Source organism: Musa acuminata, chromosome BXJ2-5 (assembly GCF_036884655.1).
Source record: "Musa acuminata AAA Group cultivar baxijiao chromosome BXJ2-5, Cavendish_Baxijiao_AAA, whole genome shotgun sequence".
Taxonomy (NCBI): Eukaryota; Viridiplantae; Streptophyta; class Magnoliopsida; order Zingiberales; family Musaceae; genus Musa; species Musa acuminata.
Window position 1 is genome coordinate 1,722,936 of NC_088342.1, and position 20,913 is coordinate 1,743,848.

Below are 20,913 nucleotides of genomic sequence, written 5' to 3' on the forward strand. Positions count from 1 at the left end.
TATATATATATATATATATATATATATATATATATATATATATATATATATATATATATATATATATATATATATATATATATATCGTGTTCGCTTGTCGATTTTAGAGATTCGATGATCCGGGCAACTTTGGGGTCACGAACAATAGGCTCAGCGTACGTAGACAATTAAGGTAAGCAGTACATACACAGAAGCAACTTTGGGGTCGAGCCTTAAGGAAGCAAGCACAAGGCAATGTGTAACCCAATAGAACATACATGAAGAGGAGTCTCCAGCACAAGTCAATTCTTTTACAGGGTCTTAGTAGAGAGTCATTGAGGAAACCCAGGGTACACCAAATAATCCCATTTTACAACCCCACATTCTTTCAAAGACCAAGATGATGAATAAGAAAACTATGGAAATATAACAAGGATGGGGACGAAGACCCCCAAAGGAAGTCAAAGACACCAGCTATACCCTATATGTGCCTCCCCCTCCGATCCAAAATCTTTATGTACTAAAATTACACTGGATCCAAGGGCAGGAAACCCTAACTGACATGGGCTTGACCAGAAAAAAGAAAAAGAAAAAAAGCCACAAGGAAAATTTTATAACAAGGCCGAGACAGACGTTAAAAAGAAAGAACTCATGATCAAGCATTCTCCCGAGTCCTCCCCAGCTAACACTGACACACATTACACCACAACAAATTTTGGTGGCGAATCTCCCAAAAGTCCCCACCTCACTAATGCTGCAATCTTATTGTTCAAAATTCTACACTTTGGTTCTCTCCTATCCATGTGGACCTGAGGTGACAGCATTGGATGATGCCATGGGAGGAGATCCGGCCACTTTTCAATTGTAGATTTTCACGGGCTTCTCAAACGTGTGACGGTTCTGCAGGAAACAAACAACTGTGTTTAAAACAAATGACCATGCGGAGGCAGGTATAATTTGCGACAATGTGTTGGAACATCTACAAGTGGCTGAAGGGATTGATTGATGGCAAAGACACTATCCTCCAAGCTGAATAGCTGGATCCACCCACAATCCCAACAGGTCCTGCAGACTAATAGCCATTTTACCTGATTAGCAGTGTAAGCCCTTTTTGGAGCAGTGTCAGAGTGCTCTAACCCAAGGTACTGCTCCCAGGCTCCATAAATATCTCTTCTCTGCAACAAATGAATCAAGTCAGAGAAAATGACGCTGGAAAGTTGGAAAAGAAAAAGAAAAGAGGCACCTAAATAAACCCACCTGAAATCTGTTAGATACTATATCTGAATCCTGGAGGTATTCAGGGCGTCCAAGTGATATGAAAGCAAGTTTCCACTGATTGAACATAAGCAATTGTATCAGATTTCATGATAAATTGGTGGCAAAATGCAAATGAGCAAATTATGCAAGCAATCATTGCAAACGAAGTAATTTTGGAGGGTCTGTCTCTCAGTATTATCATACTGCTGTATGGCACATATTCATCATCTGAGGGACAATGGCACCACTTACTTGACCTGAATACAGGTTTTCAAAGCTCAGAATATTAACAATCATGTAGCAAATGATGCCGCAACAATTTGATTAGTCTGACAAAAGCTCAGCAAATGACTTATCCCTAATATGATACCACAACAATTTGAATAATCTGATGCCAAAACAATTTGGACTCCCATTGTGGCGAAGAACTGGAAATCAACAGTGTTCCATCTTCACCGAACGGGCATATACAGCAAGCATTGTGACAATATATTTTCTAGAAGATTGCAAGAATACATACTACACAGTTCAGAATGAGGCCAATTCATTGATAATAGTTAATACTCCTTAACAAAGATAAAAGATGGTAATAGAGTAAAAACAGATATACAATGCTGAGCTTATTTCATGAAACAGGAAATGGAAGTGGCAGAATACAGACAGAGACAAAATATGATATGAATGAGCACTTGATCAAAATAAAGGAAGAAATACCTTTGAGAATTCCTCATCTGGAACTTGCAGTTTCTTTTGAATGCGTATTTTGACATCAGCTAAAGTCTCACCTTCTCGAATAACCAAGAAGAAAGGTTCACCAAAATTCTGAACTTGCTGCAAAAAAACATAAAATAATGACATGGAATTCGCAGGAAAACTGTTGTTCAGCTGAAACTGGCTTAAATTGCTGATTGCTTACACCCAGATAACAGGAAAGAAAAATGAATCGTAAAAATATATGTCAAATAACAAGCATGGCTAAGCAAATGGAAAATTACTGTAACTGGATGGAAAAAACTAATGCCAAAGATGACATTTTTAAGAAATGATGTAGGTGTAATAGGACACCAGCAACACAAAAGTAAAGCAAGAAAATGACAAACTGTAGTCAAGAAAATGACACGAAGGCATAAGATATGTAACCGCACGTGCCCTAGCACATGACAAGCATGGACAGTCGTGATGCAACGTTGCATTGGCTTGGCACAAGGGTCTAGTTATAGGTCATATTTTCAAGAAAATAATTATGATAAAGACAATAAAAAAAATTTGTTGACCGGAACACAAAGCACACCACCTAACATTATTACAAAAGATACCATTTTTTTCAATTTTGTTAAGTAGCAAAATGTCTTGATTCAAGCCCAAGAAATATTTACCATTTGGTTCTGATTAGGATCTCTTGTGAAGTGGTAAACATGAATCAAGCGATCATGAGGACCAAGGTTTTTCTCCTCTTCTGGAATCTGCAATGGCGTACAAATAATTTCTTAGAAACAAGATCTCCTATATCTCCAACATATAATGCAAAATTATTTAAGTTTGGCCTCAGTAGAATATGTTTGCTGATAACATCAAACTCAATGGTCTATATTAACACAACAACAAAAAAAACAATTTCAACGAAAAATGTAGGACATGAAAGCACCCCAAGAAAAAGTGGTGACTCACCTCCTCTGCACGCAAAGTCCAATACTGATCATTAATATTTTCTATCTTTTCACCAGGTGGAAAGATCTGCATTAATCACAAGAATTAAACTACCATGAAGAGAAGTCATTAGGCGACCAAAATGGTCTCAATTTGAAAGACTGAAGCCTTAGAAGGTTCTGCCTAAAGGGTATATATCTAAATTTATGTTGTTTTAACTTTAAAACAACTGTCAATGACTAGTGCATGCTAGTCAAAGACATTCACACTTAAGCACAACCCTTGTATCAAGTCATATATTAACTGCTCATGTACAAGTGTTTCCTCCAATAGACAAGCCTGAAATAAGGCACATTTGAGTTTAATCTCGATCAGCAAGGACTGTAGCCAAGTGGTGCTCAGGGTTGATTATTCAAGGATTTATGGATGTTCGTTACATAAAGCAACCTAGATACTGGGAATCCAGTTTGAAATATTCAAGATATATTAGTAGTTTTGCTTAGATATAAATGACCAGAAATGGTACCTTATAGATCTTGTGATAGAAGACCTCAAGCAACCTGAGTTCTGCATCAGGATGAGAGAGCTCAACCTAATTAAAAGAAAAATAACATTAGACAATATATGCCATGAGAAGGGGCACCAAGTAAAAACAATAAGCAAATGGAGATCGATGAATGTCTCACTCTTCTATCACAAATGAATATCTGGCAAGAATGTGAATAAGTATGTCCTCACCTCCCTAAATAGTTAAAAGTATAACAAATTGGATAAAAAGACATAAAATTACCTTTGTCTTTAAATCATTGATTACATCAGCAACAGTACTATTTTTCGGAAGCCTGATGCTATGGACTGCCACCTGATACAAAAAAGTTATAGGATGAAAATAGAGAAAATATTGATCACAAGAAAAGAAAAGATTTGACTAACCTCATCCTTTGTGGCATGGTGGAATGCAACTTTAAGAGTTTTCAGACCTTGCAATTCAGGCAGAGGAATATCCAATACCTCATAGTACAATATATCAGAAGTCTGCTCCAACCAACACCATAAAAAGTTTGTTAGTTTTTAAGACAGTTTTCTCTTAGTAAAAAATTGGTTCTGGTAATAAATTATTTGCTTAGTTGAACAACCTGGTTATAGTGGACAAGCATTTCTGAGAGATGCTCTAGACCTCGGAACTTAATGGGTTGAGGTTTAGGCTGCTGCGAATAACAATTGTGAGATGTAAGACGAATTTTTGATGGATCATCCAGACCAAGTTGACGAGCAACTCTTTCAACAACATCATCGTAGGTAGAAAGTTTTGACCTTAAAATGTGAAAAAGAATAATATATCAGAAGAAAGGCCAGAAAATAGAATTTATCCCAGAGACTTAAAGGAGTGATGATGTTTTCAAACACTTACAATTCTAAAGAAAAATCATCCTCCTTTGGCTTCTCCAATGATCGAAAGTGAACAACCTATGACATCACATAGTGCAATGCTTTAGTACCAACCCTTCAAAAACACTACCTAGCTCAGGCTAGAACAGAACTCCAATGGGAACTAATTCAGGTTATAAAATCAAATCACAGAATGGGATAATTGGATATGCATCCAACATGCTGAGTATTGCAACAGTTCCATGTGTGTGTGTGTGACAATGCCACGGTATCATTAAAAGATATCCATATACTACTGCATAGATAGAATTGAACCGTCAAGAAGAAAAAACAAAAGTGCACCAATAGTTTTTCAATCAGTGTCAGAATAAAAAAAAATCTCAAATGATCAAATAAGCTGAACTATTTGTGGGTCTTCATGCAATTAATCTAGTGCTGCCTCTACAATCAGGTGCTTGTGCTATTATACATTGTTATAAACACAAGGTTCTATCCACACTCTTTCCAACATAAAATAACCATACACAGAGTTCAAATTTAAAATTAAAAAAAAACCAAAATCTAATAACTTTGACAAATCTTCTTTCCATCCACAAAATTAATTTAAACAAGAAGCCATATCACTCAACAAGAAAACATGGTCCACATCCATATGCTGCTCTCTCATCTTTTGAAAAGATTGAAACTCAAGTAGTTTTAACTTGATTAGATTCTTCCCTCTCAACGTTTTAAGTTGAAAAAGAGAAATACATTTCGACAAACATTGCTGCACCTCTTTATAGAAATAAAAGGAGGTTTACTATTATCTGGTAGTAGTGAATAACATGAGGTTGCATTTCAATTTTGAAGAAAATTCTTCCAATAAAAAAAATTACCTTTGTAAAACATTTATTTTTCCTTTGGAGAAGAATACGAGACAAGAATACAAGGTTGCACCTCAGAGTCCCATCAAATCAGAAAAAAAATCTAGACAGTGCTTTTACTCCTGCTATTTGTCGACCTACTTTCTTTTCCAATTTGATCTCCCTTTACATTAGTTGGAAAAAGTTTTGCAAATATATATAACCAAGAAAATTTAACATAAACACACTGCACCTGATAAAAGAAAAGCATACTCCCAGAAACTTGCACAGATTTCCTAAATCAATTAAATTTGTGAATAAGCTTACTTAAACTATCTATGCTAGAGATAGTGCTGTAAAGAAATCGCCGAAGACAGAAACTACAAAATTGCTAGGATTGCCATTCATACAAGACCAGAATAGGCAGACAGATTTCCTAAATCAATTAAATTTGTGAATAAGCTTACTTAAACTATCTATGCTAGAGATAGTGCTGTAAAGAAATCGCCGAAGACAGAAACTACAAAATTGCTAGGATTGCCATTCATACAAGACCAGAATAGGCAGACAGATTTCCTAAATCAATTAAATTTGTGAATAAGCTTACTTAAACTATCTATGCTAGAGATAGTGCTGTAAAGAAATCGCCGAAGACAGAAACTACAAAATTGCTAGGATTGCCATTCATACAAGACCAGAATAGGCAGACCTGGCGATTACGAACGTACTCCAAGAAAGAAGGAACATCAGGATATCGATATTGGTCACCATTTTGTAATGCGGAAGCTCTTTGATAGCAAATGATATCTCCATCTTCAAGCTGCAACCAGAGTTCCAGATAAACCAAAAACTGGAACAGAACAAGAAATTCCATAGCAAACAATCAAAGGATTACAGACCTGGCTAGATCGAAAAGAGATCCGTTTGTCGATGTGTTCGCACATTACATTTGGTTCAAACTTTATTTCCTAAATATTGGAGCAAAAGTGAGATTAAAGACCTTCCTTGGACTATAATAACAGTCGTATCCAAACTATTAATAGGGGTATAAATGAATATTGCTATATCTTATTTGAGTGTGTTCTTTGTTCAGTTTGAAGTAATATAAAGATAATGATAGGATATCTGTATCAAAGTCTAACACAAAAAAGAAAAGGTACTTTCATGTTTAGGTACATTACAATTCTAAGTCAATTATAAACTTAAATCTTAGTTATTAATTCATATCATATGTTCAATATATTAATGAGTAGTTTCCTTGTATGAGATGAATATATGCCATAATTTTATATTAAAATTCTATATGCAGACTAAACAAAGAAATTCCCTTAAGAATGAGATACCCATCTTGTATTATCATCGGATTTTTCACATGAAAGTCACCGAAATGCATGGCACACCATACAATGATAAGTTGAACACTTGTGAGAGGTTTTTCCACTTTGTTGTTTCCTTTATCCAAATATAATTATTGCAAGCATTTCCACATTTTTTATAACAGATATGGTAAATGCTAATACCAGCTTATTACATGGATAGGACTTTTAAGACTTTACAAACCTCCAACTTAATATTGGCATCGCAGAAAAATAATCAATGTATGTATGATTATTCATGTATCTGGTGTTATACTTGTTCCATTTACATTCCAAAAATTAAAGGACAAATTACTTAAACACATAAAGAATTGATGGAAACTATTAAATACAATGAATAAATAACTAACCTCATAAAGTTCAATTTCTTCATTTGGAGAAAATCCAGCCATTTCATTCAATTTTAGAAGTATTTCAGTTGGTTTTCCTAAAGCCTTCACAAATAGCCTTCCTACAAATCTACATCCAACCACAAAAGAAAATAAAATATATGAGATTATAATGAAGCAAGATATATGAGAACAAGCCTTCGCCACACAAGTCATGTAATAGCCTCCTTGTTTGCAAGGAAAAACAGTATACATCAACACCCCACATGTACCACCGTTCTGGGAACCTCATGTACCAAGCCACACCTTTTGGATTGCAATTGAGTAAATTTGTAGTGAAGCAAAAAATAGCAGATAAAAAAATAGAAGTACCTCAGATCTTCTTTTTCAGGGTCATAGAGCTTGAAAAATAGTAGTATATCCTCCTTGGTTTTTTGTGGTGGAGGAAGAGGATGAAGATCCTATGTTGTCACAAATTAATATTTGGAAAATTGCATCAGACAATATGATAAATGGTTGGAGCCTTTATTGGAATCTTTTTATATTTATATATACAACGAAGTATGAGTGCAGAATGCTTTAAAGAGACCCAAACATATGTAGACTGCACAAATTTCTCAAAAGTATATTACCGGTCCAAGCTCTATTTCCAAAAGAAGCTTCAGTTCAGCATTATGTGCCTTATTTGATACCTCCCTAAGCTGTCCAACCTGCACATGTATGCAAGCATAAGACATGCAGCTTTTTTCTTGACCAAATGGAACTCAAAAAATAGCTTTTCTATACAAGTAGGACACATAGTTACACTCCATCTAGAAAAGACAGCGGATAATGGATATTAATTTAGATACATGAAGACAACCATTCTGTACTCAGTAGGAAATACAAAAAGGCAACCACAGACATCAAATAAAAATGAAATGAATAAATATTAAAAATTAAAATGTGAGGCTTCACCAATTCCATCACATAACATGGAATTCACAAGCTGGAATGAGAAAAACTGTGTAAAACAAAAATTTTAGTATAAACTTTCATCTCATTATAAGTCTGAAGTCTTCTGAAACAAGACTGAACCAATTTGTAATTCTTGCCTCCAAAACTACCAAATTATGATAAGTAATGATGCTAAGGATAAGAACAATAACTTATGATTCCAGAAGAATCACAAAGACAGCCCACAAGTACAAAAAGACAATAGGACTTAATAATGAACCTAGTTATACTTGCAATACAGAACAGACATTACTAATTGTCAATGCCAATGGATAAGTTTCATGAAGGTTTGGAGTTTGTACAACCATTTGGCCAGTGAGTAGTAGGTCAGGACCCAAATCTCTTGGTCCTAAAAGGCAAATGATCACCACACTTTATTAAGAAAAAAAAGCTACTTTAGGTGGACTGAATCACCCTTGAAATTTTCAGTGGTGATGTGGTCAGCCACAGACCTGGTGCATAGGACCCATGCATGTGTGCCCCAATACAGCCAATTTATCGCCCACATTGCCCCTGAAAAATTTAAGGGTTAAGTTGACTATTCTAAATACCAGTATTCACTATTCAGTATTCACTTTATTAATTTTTTAAAGTTTGAAAAACAGCAACCAAAGAATTCATCATGAAATGAGCAGATTTCAGTTATCCCAGTTCTCACACCACATCTAAATACAAACAGCTCTAATAATTGCATCTTTTCATGTTCATGTGGGGACATTGTACCCAGGTTGGCATAAGTGCAGCATCTTGATGACAAATAGATATGCCATTCAAATTTTGGATAAAAAAAGTTTCTGTTTTTGGAATTAGCATGTATTGCTAAAGGCAGATCGATATTAGAAAACCAAACAGAAAAGGAGAAAGAATGCAGAGGATGAATAAGTTTAAGATCCACAAAATTGACAAAAAAGGAAAACAACATATCGATGTTGCATAAATAAATACTCACGGATTGTACTTCCTCCTGAGGTGTTAAAGGTCGATTGGGACGGTATGTATGGTTTTGCCTCTTAGCCCACAGCCAAAAGCGCTGAAACTGCACTGGGATCCCAAATTCTTTGGCCACCTCCTCCTGCCAAGTACATTTTTATGGGACCAATGATGTCACCAAGAAAATTTCCAAAAGGGCAACAGAAGCAGCATTATGACTAAAGACTAACAGCAAAATCTTCAATGACATATGGAGATTATCTTATGTATCACAGATCTTGAGGTTCAATTTACCTCAATAATGACCGGTTTGTGAATGGTAGAAAGGATACCAAGATTATCTTGAGTATCACAGACCCTGAGGCTCAATATATATATATATATATATATATATATATCAATATTGAGGGGTTTGCACAAGGTATAAAGAAAACCAGCCTTCTAAGAGGAGTAGCTGGGACAGCTAGATGATTGTATCTTGTCAATTTTACTTCACAATACAAGCAAAAAAGACCACAATGGATATCAGGACTCAGGACATAACTATGCACATAAAATTGAGTATTCCTACGTTAGCTTTTCTGACTTTTGACTGAATTCTTCTTCTGACATCTTTGTTTGAAGCAAACATGCACAATCAAGCATGTAAAAGAAAAGCCAAAAATCCACAGGCCCAGAAGGATGGAGTGCAAAAAGATGATGAAATCAGAATGGCCTCAATGAAATGTACCCCATATCATCCATTAAGATGATGTACCGAATACTGAAGATAGCATACTACCTCCCAGAGACAGAGCAATGGATTGAAAATTCTGAATGCCAAATAACTACAACTCAAATTTGCACCTCTTGTCTCCTTGCAGATTAATGGAATCAGTTCTCAGTTTCATATGTTATATTCCCTGACCTTTATGTCCTTTCAAACAACAATATATTTTATATATACATCTTTTATTCCACAACTTCCTATGGTTCTGGACTGTTATTGACCAAACTAGCTGAAACGTGCATCAGAAACTTCTAAACACAATGACCTTCAAGTTCCTGTGTCTAATGAACATATCCATGACAATATATAATTTACACAAAAAGGTTTATAAAATCAAAATGCAACTTAGCAAATAAGATAAAAATTTTCTTCAGGGATCAGAAGGATCCACCAGATGTTTACACATACATAAACATCCTGATGAATTTATTAGCAATTTGCATTTCATTCAACTAACTTAATCACTTCTACCTTAAAATGGCTGAATGGCAGTTGTTTCTGGATACGAAAGCTCCGAACTTTGTCATGGTCTACAAGATCAAAAAATATTTCCCTTCCAATCTGTTCTGCCAAATCCTCATTCCGAGCTACCTGCACAGGTCAAAAGATTTATTTCATTAAACTGAAGGAGAGGGAATAAAAATTATTTCAGAACACAGGAACCCTATGGTAGACCTTTATGATGGTATAAAGGTGAGCCTCAGCTTTCTCCTTCTTTTTGTGCTCCTTCTCTTCTTGTTCTTTCTTCAATCTTACCTGTAGAAAGATATTAAATTGTGAATATCTCAAATACAACCAACAAATAACCAATGAATTTTCAAATACTATCTTACTCTAAGGTGCTCTGCGATGTCTTTCTCATCCACGTTACACATTATTTTCTCCTTGTCACTCTCGCGAATATATACGAGCATGTAAGCATTTGAATATTTTGTAAATTTAAATGGAGGATTATTGAAGCCAGGATTTGTCTGAGGTAACTGTTGATAGAAGTGGTGAAAATTAAAAGTAGAATATAAATGGAACTAAGGAAGACATTAGCATCAAAGAAGACCATGGTTACTGTTCAAACCTCTTCTTCACCACCATACTGCTCCTCCAATGCCCTTTTTGCATCTTCCTTTGTTACTCGCTCATCATCAAACTTAAACCTGAAAAGAAATTATTCTTAACCATCATGTTTATAAAAAATATTTGCTACCATGTAGTAAGCAGTTAAAAGATGGGCAAGAACACTGAAAATCACTGGTAAACATCAGACAATGAGCAAAATACAACTCTTGTTCAATTTACAGCAAAAGGAACAGCAGTTGCCACTGATCACAGTCCAAAATTTATTTCGTAAGGTGTGGCTGCTTAATGGTTCTTTTAAAAGTTTTTACACCACATGCACATAATAGTAGTGCCCTTCTGGGAAAGGGTATGTGAAGGCTAAATACCATTGATCTGATAGAGTTGGTCGGATGAAAGCATAATAATGTCCCCCGTGAACTCCACCACTGTGAACAAGAACACTGCAAAAAGGAAAAAACAACAAATCAATAGATCATGTTATAATAACCAAATTCTGCAGATCATAAAACATTTTGGCATGAATGACTAGGCAACATATTATACCTTACTGTTGCTAATAACTAGTTATTCATATTAGACACTTGAGTATTGACTACTGTAATTAATTAACAATCAACTAGGTGTAGGCAGTAGATACTGACAAGGCATGAAGATCTGTTGATAATATGTTTTCAACTGCATATAAAACTTTTTGAGTGTCATACTATAAAATAAGGATACTGGCAAAATAATCTTATAAGATAGACCCATATATTCAATAAAAAATATCACTCTGAAGTCTGAACAAATGAGAAAAAATAAAAAAAATGATCCTGGCTTGAACTACAAATGTTTCTTGCTTTTATTTCCACATGCATTTTGAGACAGTTGTTATTTGTCAACAAGTGGAATTTGGCGAAAACCAAGATGTTAAGTAGACATCTTTCTGCAGTTCAAAAGTATCAGTGTGATTTAAATATATCAGTCATGTCATCTTGAAAATAGCATAAAAGACTGGTGGGTCTCTGCTGGATGTACCTACCTCGAGCAGTCGAGCAATAGAGGTCATCACCAAAAAGCTTTAATCTACTGACCATTTTGTACATAGTGATCATCTCAAAAGATATACTCCACTGACTATTTTGTATTACATATCTCAACTGCTGAAATGACTCCGAAAAACTAAGGACCAATCTAGCTACAATATAAGGTATTTAAGGACCTCACCTGAAAAATCATAATTAAAGTGATATTCCAGGAGGTGGCGTACCAATGCTATTGTATTTTCTTCAAAATAAAACCAAATCTTACTAGATGAGGATACAGGTGTCATGTCCTTTGTGCAATGTTTAGAGACCAGAAGAAGACCAGTAGGGAGTGTTTGATCAGGAGATTGAAGGAATGAAGACAACAACTGCAGGAATAAACCTCAAGTTCTACAATACCTCCAATGCCTCTTTTATTGATGAAAATTTTATAAAGCCAGGTATTGTTAGATGCTTACAAAATCAGGAAGAAAAAAATATTAATAGTGAATACAAACAGTTTTGTAGTCAATCAGAAGCATAGACCATCTGGAAAGAACTATGCCAAACAAAACTAAGAACAAGTATAACAAAGATACAAGTCCAGATTTCATTCAAATGATGCACATGTAGAAGTGAATTAATGTTCCACAGAACCAAGTGTACCAGGAAAATAATATGATGGCCAGCAGCTAATTTTTTCCTCTGCTTCAAAACACCAAGCAAAAAATAAAAAAACAGAGAAAGAGAGCAAAAGCATAGAAGCTTGTTTAATGCACATAAATAAACCCTAGTGTATTAAATGGATACATGGCCATAAAGAAAAAGATGGTTACCTGTGAAGGGTATAGAGGTTACGAACCCTCCTGTCTGCTTCTGGAGAAAGATATTTACCATTATCTCTATCAAGGTCCAACTGAAGTGGGAACTCGTAACGGTCATTTATCTGCATTCCAAAAATAATTGGTCATAGATATGAAAAAAATCATTCAAGCTCCAAGAATAATAATAGAGAAAATATATAACAGTTGTTTAGAAGCAAAAAAAAAAAAGCTCAAAGTCATTTCTCATAATTGTTTAGAAGGTATGGCAAATACAGTTATTTGTGAATACACTGTAAATACATCTTTTAACAATATAAAATACTTATGATATTAAGTACATAAAAGTGGAGAGCAGTGAAAAGAGATAAATGATATCCAAGGCAGACAAGACCTTTAATCAATGTTCATCAAGGTCAGTATGGCTAGTGCAATTTATAAATTTAAGCAAGCTTCCATCTATAAACTCTATGGAGAGGCCCATGAAATCATCTCCCCTTCAAAGAGTTAACTCAGTTGAAAGTCCTTAAGTAGCTCTAATTCTTCCAAAACAACATAACCACATGAAGCAAGCCCATATAACCATCCCACTCAGAAATTCCTTAAACATTAGAAATGGTCTGTCCAGAGTAAATCATATTTATATCCTGCCTGAAACTGCAAACATTACTATGATATGTATTCAGCATAGAGAAAATTTCCTGGTGCTTAAAGATTGCAATGTATCAGAAAGAAGCAACAAAAGATGAAAGAATGTGGTTAAAGATTGCAATGTATCAGAAAGAAACAACAAGAGATCAAAGAATGTGGTTCATCTGTCAGTAAGAGCAACCAAGGAACAAATATCAGAAGCTCTTGTTGCCCACTCACGATAATTACCAGCAACTAATTTTGTGATTCAGCAATGCACAATCGAAACTGCCGATTCTCCTCGTCTTCTATGTTTCATCAGGTATCTAGTGATTTTGATAAGGTTGAAAATGATAATATGATGTGACCTCTTAGACATACATTTCATTCAAAAGACACAACAGAGCATCACGAAAACCACAGCAATGAAAGGGTCAACGGCTCATATTTAGTGTCCTAAAGAAAGTCATATTAAAGGTAGGTAGCATATGAACTAGCAAGACGCCAATCCTTCCTCCCTGTATGACTAAATCTCTTTAAACAATCTCTTCGATAAACAATGATGTAAAAGTCAAAATCATAATGCCTCCAAGAAAAAAAATAACATTGTATCACGCATTTAGTGGCTGCTCTGTATATGTTCATCTACAGTTTTGCCAAATCACTAACCTTCACCATTGTATCACGCATGAAATCATATTCAAAGCGCTTTAGCTGAAGTTGCAGAACAGGGGGGAAGTCAATGAATAGAACACCTTTCTTAGCATCCTGAGAGAATCACAATCATAGAGTCATAAAAAGAAAATTCTCATTCAAAACTGAAATTCAGAAGAATAAATTGAATTTTTTTCTTTTCAAGTAGAAGACCACATTTTAGAGGGCAAGCCTTAGCATCATATTTAAGCCCCGGTATCATGTTTAACTCACTCTTTTGTGATTTAAGTTAGTAGCGTCTGGGTGACATATATATAGGTAAGACCATGTGCATCGACCATTCCTAGACTGGTATCTCTTTGGCAATGGCTCAATTTTCTTTTTTTTAATATGAAAAAGTCAATACAAGCTTGAATTTCTGAGAATAGCAGATAACACATTTTTTCCTCAATTTTTTCTCTTGATCTGAATTTCTGAGAATATCAGATAATGTGTCCATTCCTCATTTTTCTTGATCCTTCGAGAAGGCCTTTAAATAACATATTTAAAAACTATCAACCACTAATTGCTAAAAGAAAATGTTTCAAATATGTATACTGCCACAAGTGATGTGGATGAGCACTGAAGCTAGTATTGTGCATCATTATATGAAAATGAAGTGAGTCGCACGCAGGAAGGGTATATTATGCATTTCAATAGGTATTATCATTCATGGTTACTGGACATTGTTCCATGAAGTTTAAATCAAACTATAACTATTATCGTGGTCAAAACTATATAAGCAAGAAGTATAAAAAGCATCAAAGTGTGAGCTAATGCAAATAAAATTGAATGGAATTTACTTGATAGTAAAATAATGGAAAAAATAGGACTGACTATGGATTCAAGCCACAGCACACGATGTCATAAAATCAGTATGATTTTCCCGATCTAAATCAAACAGGTTTTACATGAAGAAGATTTTGTTCTAACATGTTCTATTTGATACTGTTAGGAGAAGAGACTCAGTATTGTTAAAGGAGGGGAAGCAGAACCAAGGGGGCTAAGTAAATCAATGGATAGTCTTGATAGCATTCAACATATCAGTCAAAGTAAACAACTTATTCTAAATGATACCCTAGAAAAAAATTCCTAGTTGTAATCATATTGGTAGTTATATTTTCATTAATGTTGATTATTTATTTGGAACCATGGATATTTGGAGTTTGATCTAATGATGACGCTTTTTTAAGTTAGAACACCAACACCTCAAACCACTATACAAGGTGAAGACACAAAAAGATTGTCCAAAAACTACTAAAAGAAAACTTTTATACATAGAGAGAAAGTAAGCTTTAAAGATCTGGTACTTCCACTGACGCTATAAATGCTGGTTTATGAGTTCATATGAAGATTAGCATTTTGGTTCAATGTACCTGTAAGCCATAATTTTCTGCATGATATTTATTATCACCCTCCAGCCGCTCGACTTCAACATACTTATCAAATGAAGCATAAACATCCCGGCAGCCCTTTACATCAAGCTGCAGATCTATAAAAAAAAATACAACTTTGATATAATAAAAAATAATAATGGAAGAAAAAGTCTACTCAAATACTTGCACACTAATGGCAGCTACAGACCATAGAACGATTCCTTTCTGGTGGATTTGTAGTCTACATTTATGCATTCAATATAATTCATGTGATGTCCTTCAAACAGATGCTGGATTGTGCCCTCAACAACAGTACCCTGGGACAAATATTGGAAATGCAACAGTTTGATTAATAATATGAGCGGATATCGATGTAACACCTTTTAGCAGAATTTTCTAACCTTCATCTTGTCTTCCAATTTTTCACAAAGAACCCTGTTGAGCTCCTGGACATCATGTTGCATGAAAGAATCATATGTATCCCAACCAAAAGATTTTGTCAACTCTTTTGTGGCAACACTGTTATCACTGTACTGAAGTTTATAAAACAGGCTCTGCAAAGCCAGGGGGATGCTTCCAGATGGCATATCATTCTCTGTCGTCGGCATGTGATAAACAGCCTGAAATATGAGCAAGTAATGATTCATTGAACAAATTGATGATACAAAAATTAAATAAGCAGTCAGTTCTACCTTTCTAAAATATGGAATATGATAGAGAGTCTGAAGAAGAGAATTCATGTAACAAGTAGCCCCTTGATTTTTAAGACCAACATAACCCGTTTCCTTTTTCGAGTCATAACTCCAGTAGTCTACCATCTTACGGACGGTAACTTCAGCTTCAATTACACATGTATCATTGACAAGATATCCTCTACTTGGATCATAGAGTTCACTCAGAGACATAAATGAAGTGAACCCCCAATCACTTTCTCGTGAATTAAATTGGTGTTGAGTCTCTGCAAAGAAAAAGGATCAAGGTCAACAATAGTGCCAACAGTACCAACAATTATCATACATATATTTTTAACAAAAAAAAAAGAGATAAAAATCCGCTTAAATTTTTTTTTTTTTAATGCAAAATCCTGATAAAACATGTTATCAGAAAATTGACAATCCATGTCAAGTGATTGTGAGAACCAGCAGTTCCAACAAACAATGGTGATCGTTCCATGGTCTAGAAAAGCATTGATCACGCTAGTTGGGAATACAGAAGGAGAGAGCCTGTGATGATATCAAAATATCCAGGTATGTGCAACATCCACATTTCAGAAAAATCAAATGGAAGTGTCCTCAAACTGCTGATAGAAATAGCTTAACTCATAAAGATGTCCAAAGTCCAAACTACTGATAATTATCAGCCTTCTGGAAAATTTTTAGACCATCCTCAACTCAAATATTCCTCGAGGATTTCGTTTGTTTGATCCAATGGATGTCAACATTTGGGTTCTTAAAATGTCATCTAAACATATTTTTTTCTTCCAAAAGACATTCAGCCACTCTGTATAGCGTTTTAGCTAATTTTGAGAAGTCATTTGCCATGATATTTTGAGTGGTGGAACTGCCATGTAGGTAACATTTCCACGAACACAATGTGTTACTAGTAATGTTTTTCATGGTCGGTGATGGTTGCACTCATGCGGCCAAAGAATGCAAAAGGTTTACTTGATATTATGTGAAGCAAGATAGATAATGAGAATGTTTCCGAAGTATAGATGTGGAAGTGGAATAATCTGGAAACAAATTGTATAGAGAGCTCATTTGTAAATTGACATAGAAAATGTATTAACACAATAGAAAAAGAAAATATATATTGGCCTGGTGCCTAATTAATAGTACAGGTAAGTAACTATCGTGTTACACAGGCTCACCCATCACACACACAAGATGATCCAGAGGCCTGTGTGTCTGCAGGTTTAACACCTACCGAACTCCTTGATATTAAAATATTTTTCATTTAAGAAGCGGATCTTAAAACTTCTTATCAGACTAAATTCCAATGTTTTACATTCTCATAATGTTACAACATAGGAATCATATTGTCCTTTTACATATTCTTCCCCTATGTGTCCACATATCTCCATTTTGTTTCATTGCTGAATTTGTACTTGGTTATACTCCATAACAGATTTCCATGAATGTCACCGTGCAACACTAGAACTATATGCTGTAAGAAAATGATAAAAGAATGTATTGACAGAAGAAGTGAGATACCTTTTCTTACAGTGTACTTTCCGTGGATTTGGTTAACAACAGCAAGTGAGAACTGTGCATATCTACTCCAACCATATGGCAAGGTTGCTGAATCAGCAACATCCAGGTATATAGACAAATGGTCAACATTATTTCCCTTGGGAAAAATTAGCACACGCCTGTAACCATGAAAGCCAACATTAGCACTTGAATCTCTTCTAATTCCATGCCCTAACAAATTGAGATGAATCATGTCCGTAGAAAATGGAGAATGAAGAGGCACTAAAGATATCAGCTCACCACTTGTACGCTCCGACATAGAAAATGTCGGAGTAGAGCTTCTTGACGTTCAACCTGGAGAAGTTCTCTATCGTCCATCTAAATTTGAACGAAGGAGGATCCTCCACCTGCTGATTCTCTGGTGCGGACGCTGTCTCGGTTGGTATAACTAGCACGAACGTAAAGCAGAAGAACATATCATAATCAAAACCCTAAACCATCACTGATCAAGAAGCGATGAGAAGCATAACCAAAAGCAATTCCAGCTGACGGGGACAAATCACGAGATTCCGGAAGCAAGGATTAGACTGTTTGATCAATCAGGAGACACAATGACGATATCAAGAGCAGTTACCTTCCATCGGCTGGGGTCCCTCGGTGAATTCCTGGTGCGGGACCAGCATCTCTTCGTCCTCCTGCTGCAAAAACGAGGCACAACAATCAGCGCTCAGATCCAGCAAAAACCACACTGCTGCGATCAGAAAGAACACCCTAGGATCCAGGTTGAGGGTCAATGGATGTCCCAATTAGGCCCGATTCGTGGGGGACCGCACACACTCCAAACCCTAAGACCGACGTGAATCGCACTGGAACGAGCAAGACTAAGGCGCGAGGGCAAAGCACCTCCTCCATCCAACGAATCAAGAACTGCGGCGGTGAACGGCGAGGAGAGGTGGGGATTGGGAGAGGCGTACCTCGAGAGGGGGCGGAGTCATCATAGTCATGGGTGGGTGGTCGCAGCGGCGACAGCGGCAGCGGGAGAGGATCCGATCCGCGGCGGAGGATGATAGCCGGTGGAGGACGGGAATTAGGGGAGGGAAGGCGGAAGCGACCTTTTACGGGATCGAGCGAGGAGACCGAAACGGGAATTGGGTACAGACGACGGCCGCGGGTTTGATTTCTTGTGGTTGTATAGGGTACCAAGGGAACTCACCGGGGGCCCGCGTTACGTGCAGCGTATGCGGGCCTCGGTGCGATCGTGTGTGGCGACGGCTCATGTGCCTCGCGCACGGGAACTCGTAGAGCTTTCGCGTCGCAGGCGCCCCATCCCCACGAGTTTCTCCTCTCTCACCAATGAGACAGGGGACCCGCTCGTGCTGTGGGCCCCTTGTGATTCAGGAGGAGGTCGGTGGGCGGAAGCTTGAGACGACGTGCGTTTGGCTTCCCTGGGAATGTGTCTCTCTCGGAATCGGGTCGGACTCACTTGGGAACCGCATCGAAGTCCGACGGGTCCATAACGGATTCGGGTTGGTCCTGATGCTGTTTATACCATAATGTATGTACATCAAAGAATTATCATCATGAATTCGAAATTATTGTGATTCGTTTGCTAAATTAACTGTCATTACTCTCAAATGCACAATTACAGAAATCCATTGCTAAGAATAATTTAATTATACCTCCCAGACACCAACAGTCATAATTACTTGTGCGACAAGAACGACTCCGAGTCTCCAAGTAAAAGTCCGACACGCCATCGACAGCCAAGCCGGTCAAGCCATGTTATTTTTATTGACTGATGTTGCTTGATGCTTTGCTAGTCATACCTTTAGTTCTCGTTCGGATTGAACAAAACGAACAATATAATCATCATCGTCATCATCGTCGTCGACGTGGTCGCATCAGAGACAAGCGCACGCTTTTGTGAGGGACATATCTATATCTAATCAATTTTTACCATTTTCATCTCATGATGACAAATTGCGATGGGCCACAAGAACTAACATTTATGTCAAAGTCAATATCGTCACCGCGTGAGAGGGTTGCGTACCCATCTGCCTTACATGTCGTATACGCGTATGTATCATCGAAAGGTTTATGAACTGCTATTGTTTTGGCTGAGTATGGTATGATTTGTTTTAGGAATATTAAAGCCATAAAAAGATCGCTTTTGGAATATATGTGGTGGATGTATGTTAATCGGATCAAAGGTGTTCATGAACTACTACTATTGTTTCGGCTAAGTATGGTATGACTTGTTTCTGGAATATGAAAGCCGTGAAGAGATCACTTTTGCCAAACTTGCCACGATTGGTTTTCGAGAAGACGAAAGAGCTAAGGATAATATGATCTTTAAGATGATATCGATAACACGAGCACAAAAGCTCTTCTCTTAATTGAAACGTCGACGTTTTATTCCAGAATCGAATGCCTCAACTTAATCCCCACCGCAAGAGAAGCAGAAATGCACCATACGAAGGCAAACACGCACCGTAGTGCAGCACACTGAAAGCGAATAAGGTCTTCAACGGGCAAAGATCATCGCCGTGGTCACTGCCACCGCCGCTACCATGATCTGGTACGCGTACGAAGCGACTACGTTCCGCGAGATCGACGACGAGGAAGGAGGCGAAGCAGGGCTCACGGACCCCGACATAACGTTGACGACAAGCTTCTGGCCCCTGCTGCAGTGATCTCCGAACCCACAGATATACCATCTCTTTCCCGGGGCGTCGAGAGGCACCACATCACCGCCACTGGTAAATGTGTTGATCGTCGCTGCTGATGCGTTGCATGCCTTGAAGTCTGCTCCTCCCACTTGCATGACATTGTGAACCCCTTGTTTGTAGTTGAACACTGCAAAAGCACTCACTCGTCATTGTCTACTACGTGTTCGATGAATTTGCAATCGTGCGTTGGATACGAACTCCAAAGTGAAACACACATCACATCAAGCAGCAAGAAAACTCGAGCAAGGCACCGCTCAGTCCGCAAAGAAAGCGTAATTGCTCACCGAGGTTGTCGCCGACCATGAACATCTTGCCGTCGGTCCAGGCGGTGGAGTTGAAGTCCGGGCGCCAGCCACTGGCGTCGCCGACAGTATAGTTTGCCGCCATAGAAGATTGAGGCATGGCGGCAGCGGCGACGATGACAAGAACTGCAAGAAGCATCAGGCGGGAAGCCATTGGGGGATACGGCTCGATTGCTGTAAGCTTCTCAAAGCTTGATGTGGTCTGGTGTTTGGGTGAAGAGGAAAGGCAGGCTGAGGCAGGTATATATAGCGCATCGGCTTGGACATTGTCTACGCCCATGGTTCAAAAAATACATGGGTCAGCAGGCGGAGGTCGGCAATGGAATGTTGCCAGCTACTTTAGGCTTTGTGTTAGCTGTTTCCTGCAGCATGCAACAAGAGATATAAGCCAGACAAAGAGAAGGAAGAGGACAAGGAGAACACCAGCTGTCTGCATGGCCGGACCTCTCCTCCGGCGACATTGCCGATGGAGCTCTAATACTTAATATGGTATATTCCTCTCATTTCCGTAAGAGTATAATCAAATGGTATAAGAAAAATGTTCATATCTCACATAAATGTTCAAACTAAACTTTACT

General features: G+C 37.2%; 2 protein-coding genes across 2 annotated transcripts; both read right to left on the reverse strand.

Moving 5' to 3' along the window:
• Positions 1-235: 235 nt before the first annotated feature.
• On the reverse strand, positions 236-18,477 carry LOC103983512 (ubiquitin C-terminal hydrolase 13). Its single transcript, XM_009400723.3, has 32 exons — positions 18,279-18,477; positions 17,939-18,002; positions 17,605-17,752; positions 17,326-17,483; positions 15,805-16,070; positions 15,514-15,732; positions 15,321-15,429; positions 15,113-15,228; positions 13,713-13,811; positions 12,429-12,538; positions 10,954-11,028; positions 10,587-10,665; positions 10,348-10,494; positions 10,190-10,270; positions 9,986-10,105; positions 8,765-8,887; positions 7,452-7,529; positions 7,192-7,280; positions 6,841-6,949; positions 6,014-6,082; positions 5,824-5,934; positions 4,295-4,350; positions 4,020-4,197; positions 3,817-3,918; positions 3,674-3,745; positions 3,410-3,475; positions 2,905-2,970; positions 2,613-2,699; positions 1,951-2,067; positions 1,237-1,311; positions 1,068-1,154; positions 236-879 (listed from the first exon to the last, which is right to left on the reverse strand). The coding sequence occupies exons 1-32, from the start codon at positions 18,306-18,308 to the stop codon at positions 838-840; spliced, it is 3,348 nt and encodes a 1,115-aa protein (XP_009398998.2). The 5' UTR covers positions 18,309-18,477; the 3' UTR covers positions 236-837.
• Positions 18,478-19,691: 1,214 nt separating this feature from the next.
• LOC103983511 (mavicyanin-like) lies at positions 19,692-20,630 on the reverse strand. Its single transcript, XM_009400722.3, has 2 exons — positions 20,318-20,630; positions 19,692-20,160 (listed from the first exon to the last, which is right to left on the reverse strand). The coding sequence occupies exons 1-2, from the start codon at positions 20,613-20,615 to the stop codon at positions 19,829-19,831; spliced, it is 630 nt and encodes a 209-aa protein (XP_009398997.2). The 5' UTR covers positions 20,616-20,630; the 3' UTR covers positions 19,692-19,828.
• Between the last annotated feature and the right edge of the window lie 283 nt (positions 20,631-20,913).

Coding starts and splice junctions, on each gene's coding strand:
- LOC103983511 (XM_009400722.3), bottom strand. CDS start 20,615: ATGGGCGTAGACAATGTCCAAGCCGATGCGCTATATATACCTGCCTCA. Junction 20,161..20,317: donor CATGGTCGGCGACAACCTCG/GTGAGCAATTAC, acceptor GTGCTTTTGCAG/TGTTCAACTACAAACAAGGG.
- LOC103983512 (XM_009400723.3), bottom strand. CDS start 18,308: ATGACTATGATGACTCCGCCCCCTCTCGAG. Junction 6,083..6,840: donor AAGAAATTGAACTTTATGAG/GTTAGTTATTTA, acceptor TCCAATATTTAG/GAAATAAAGTTTGAACCAAA. Junction 2,971..3,409: donor TCTATCACAAGATCTATAAG/GTACCATTTCTG, acceptor TGATTAATGCAG/ATCTTTCCACCTGGTGAAAA.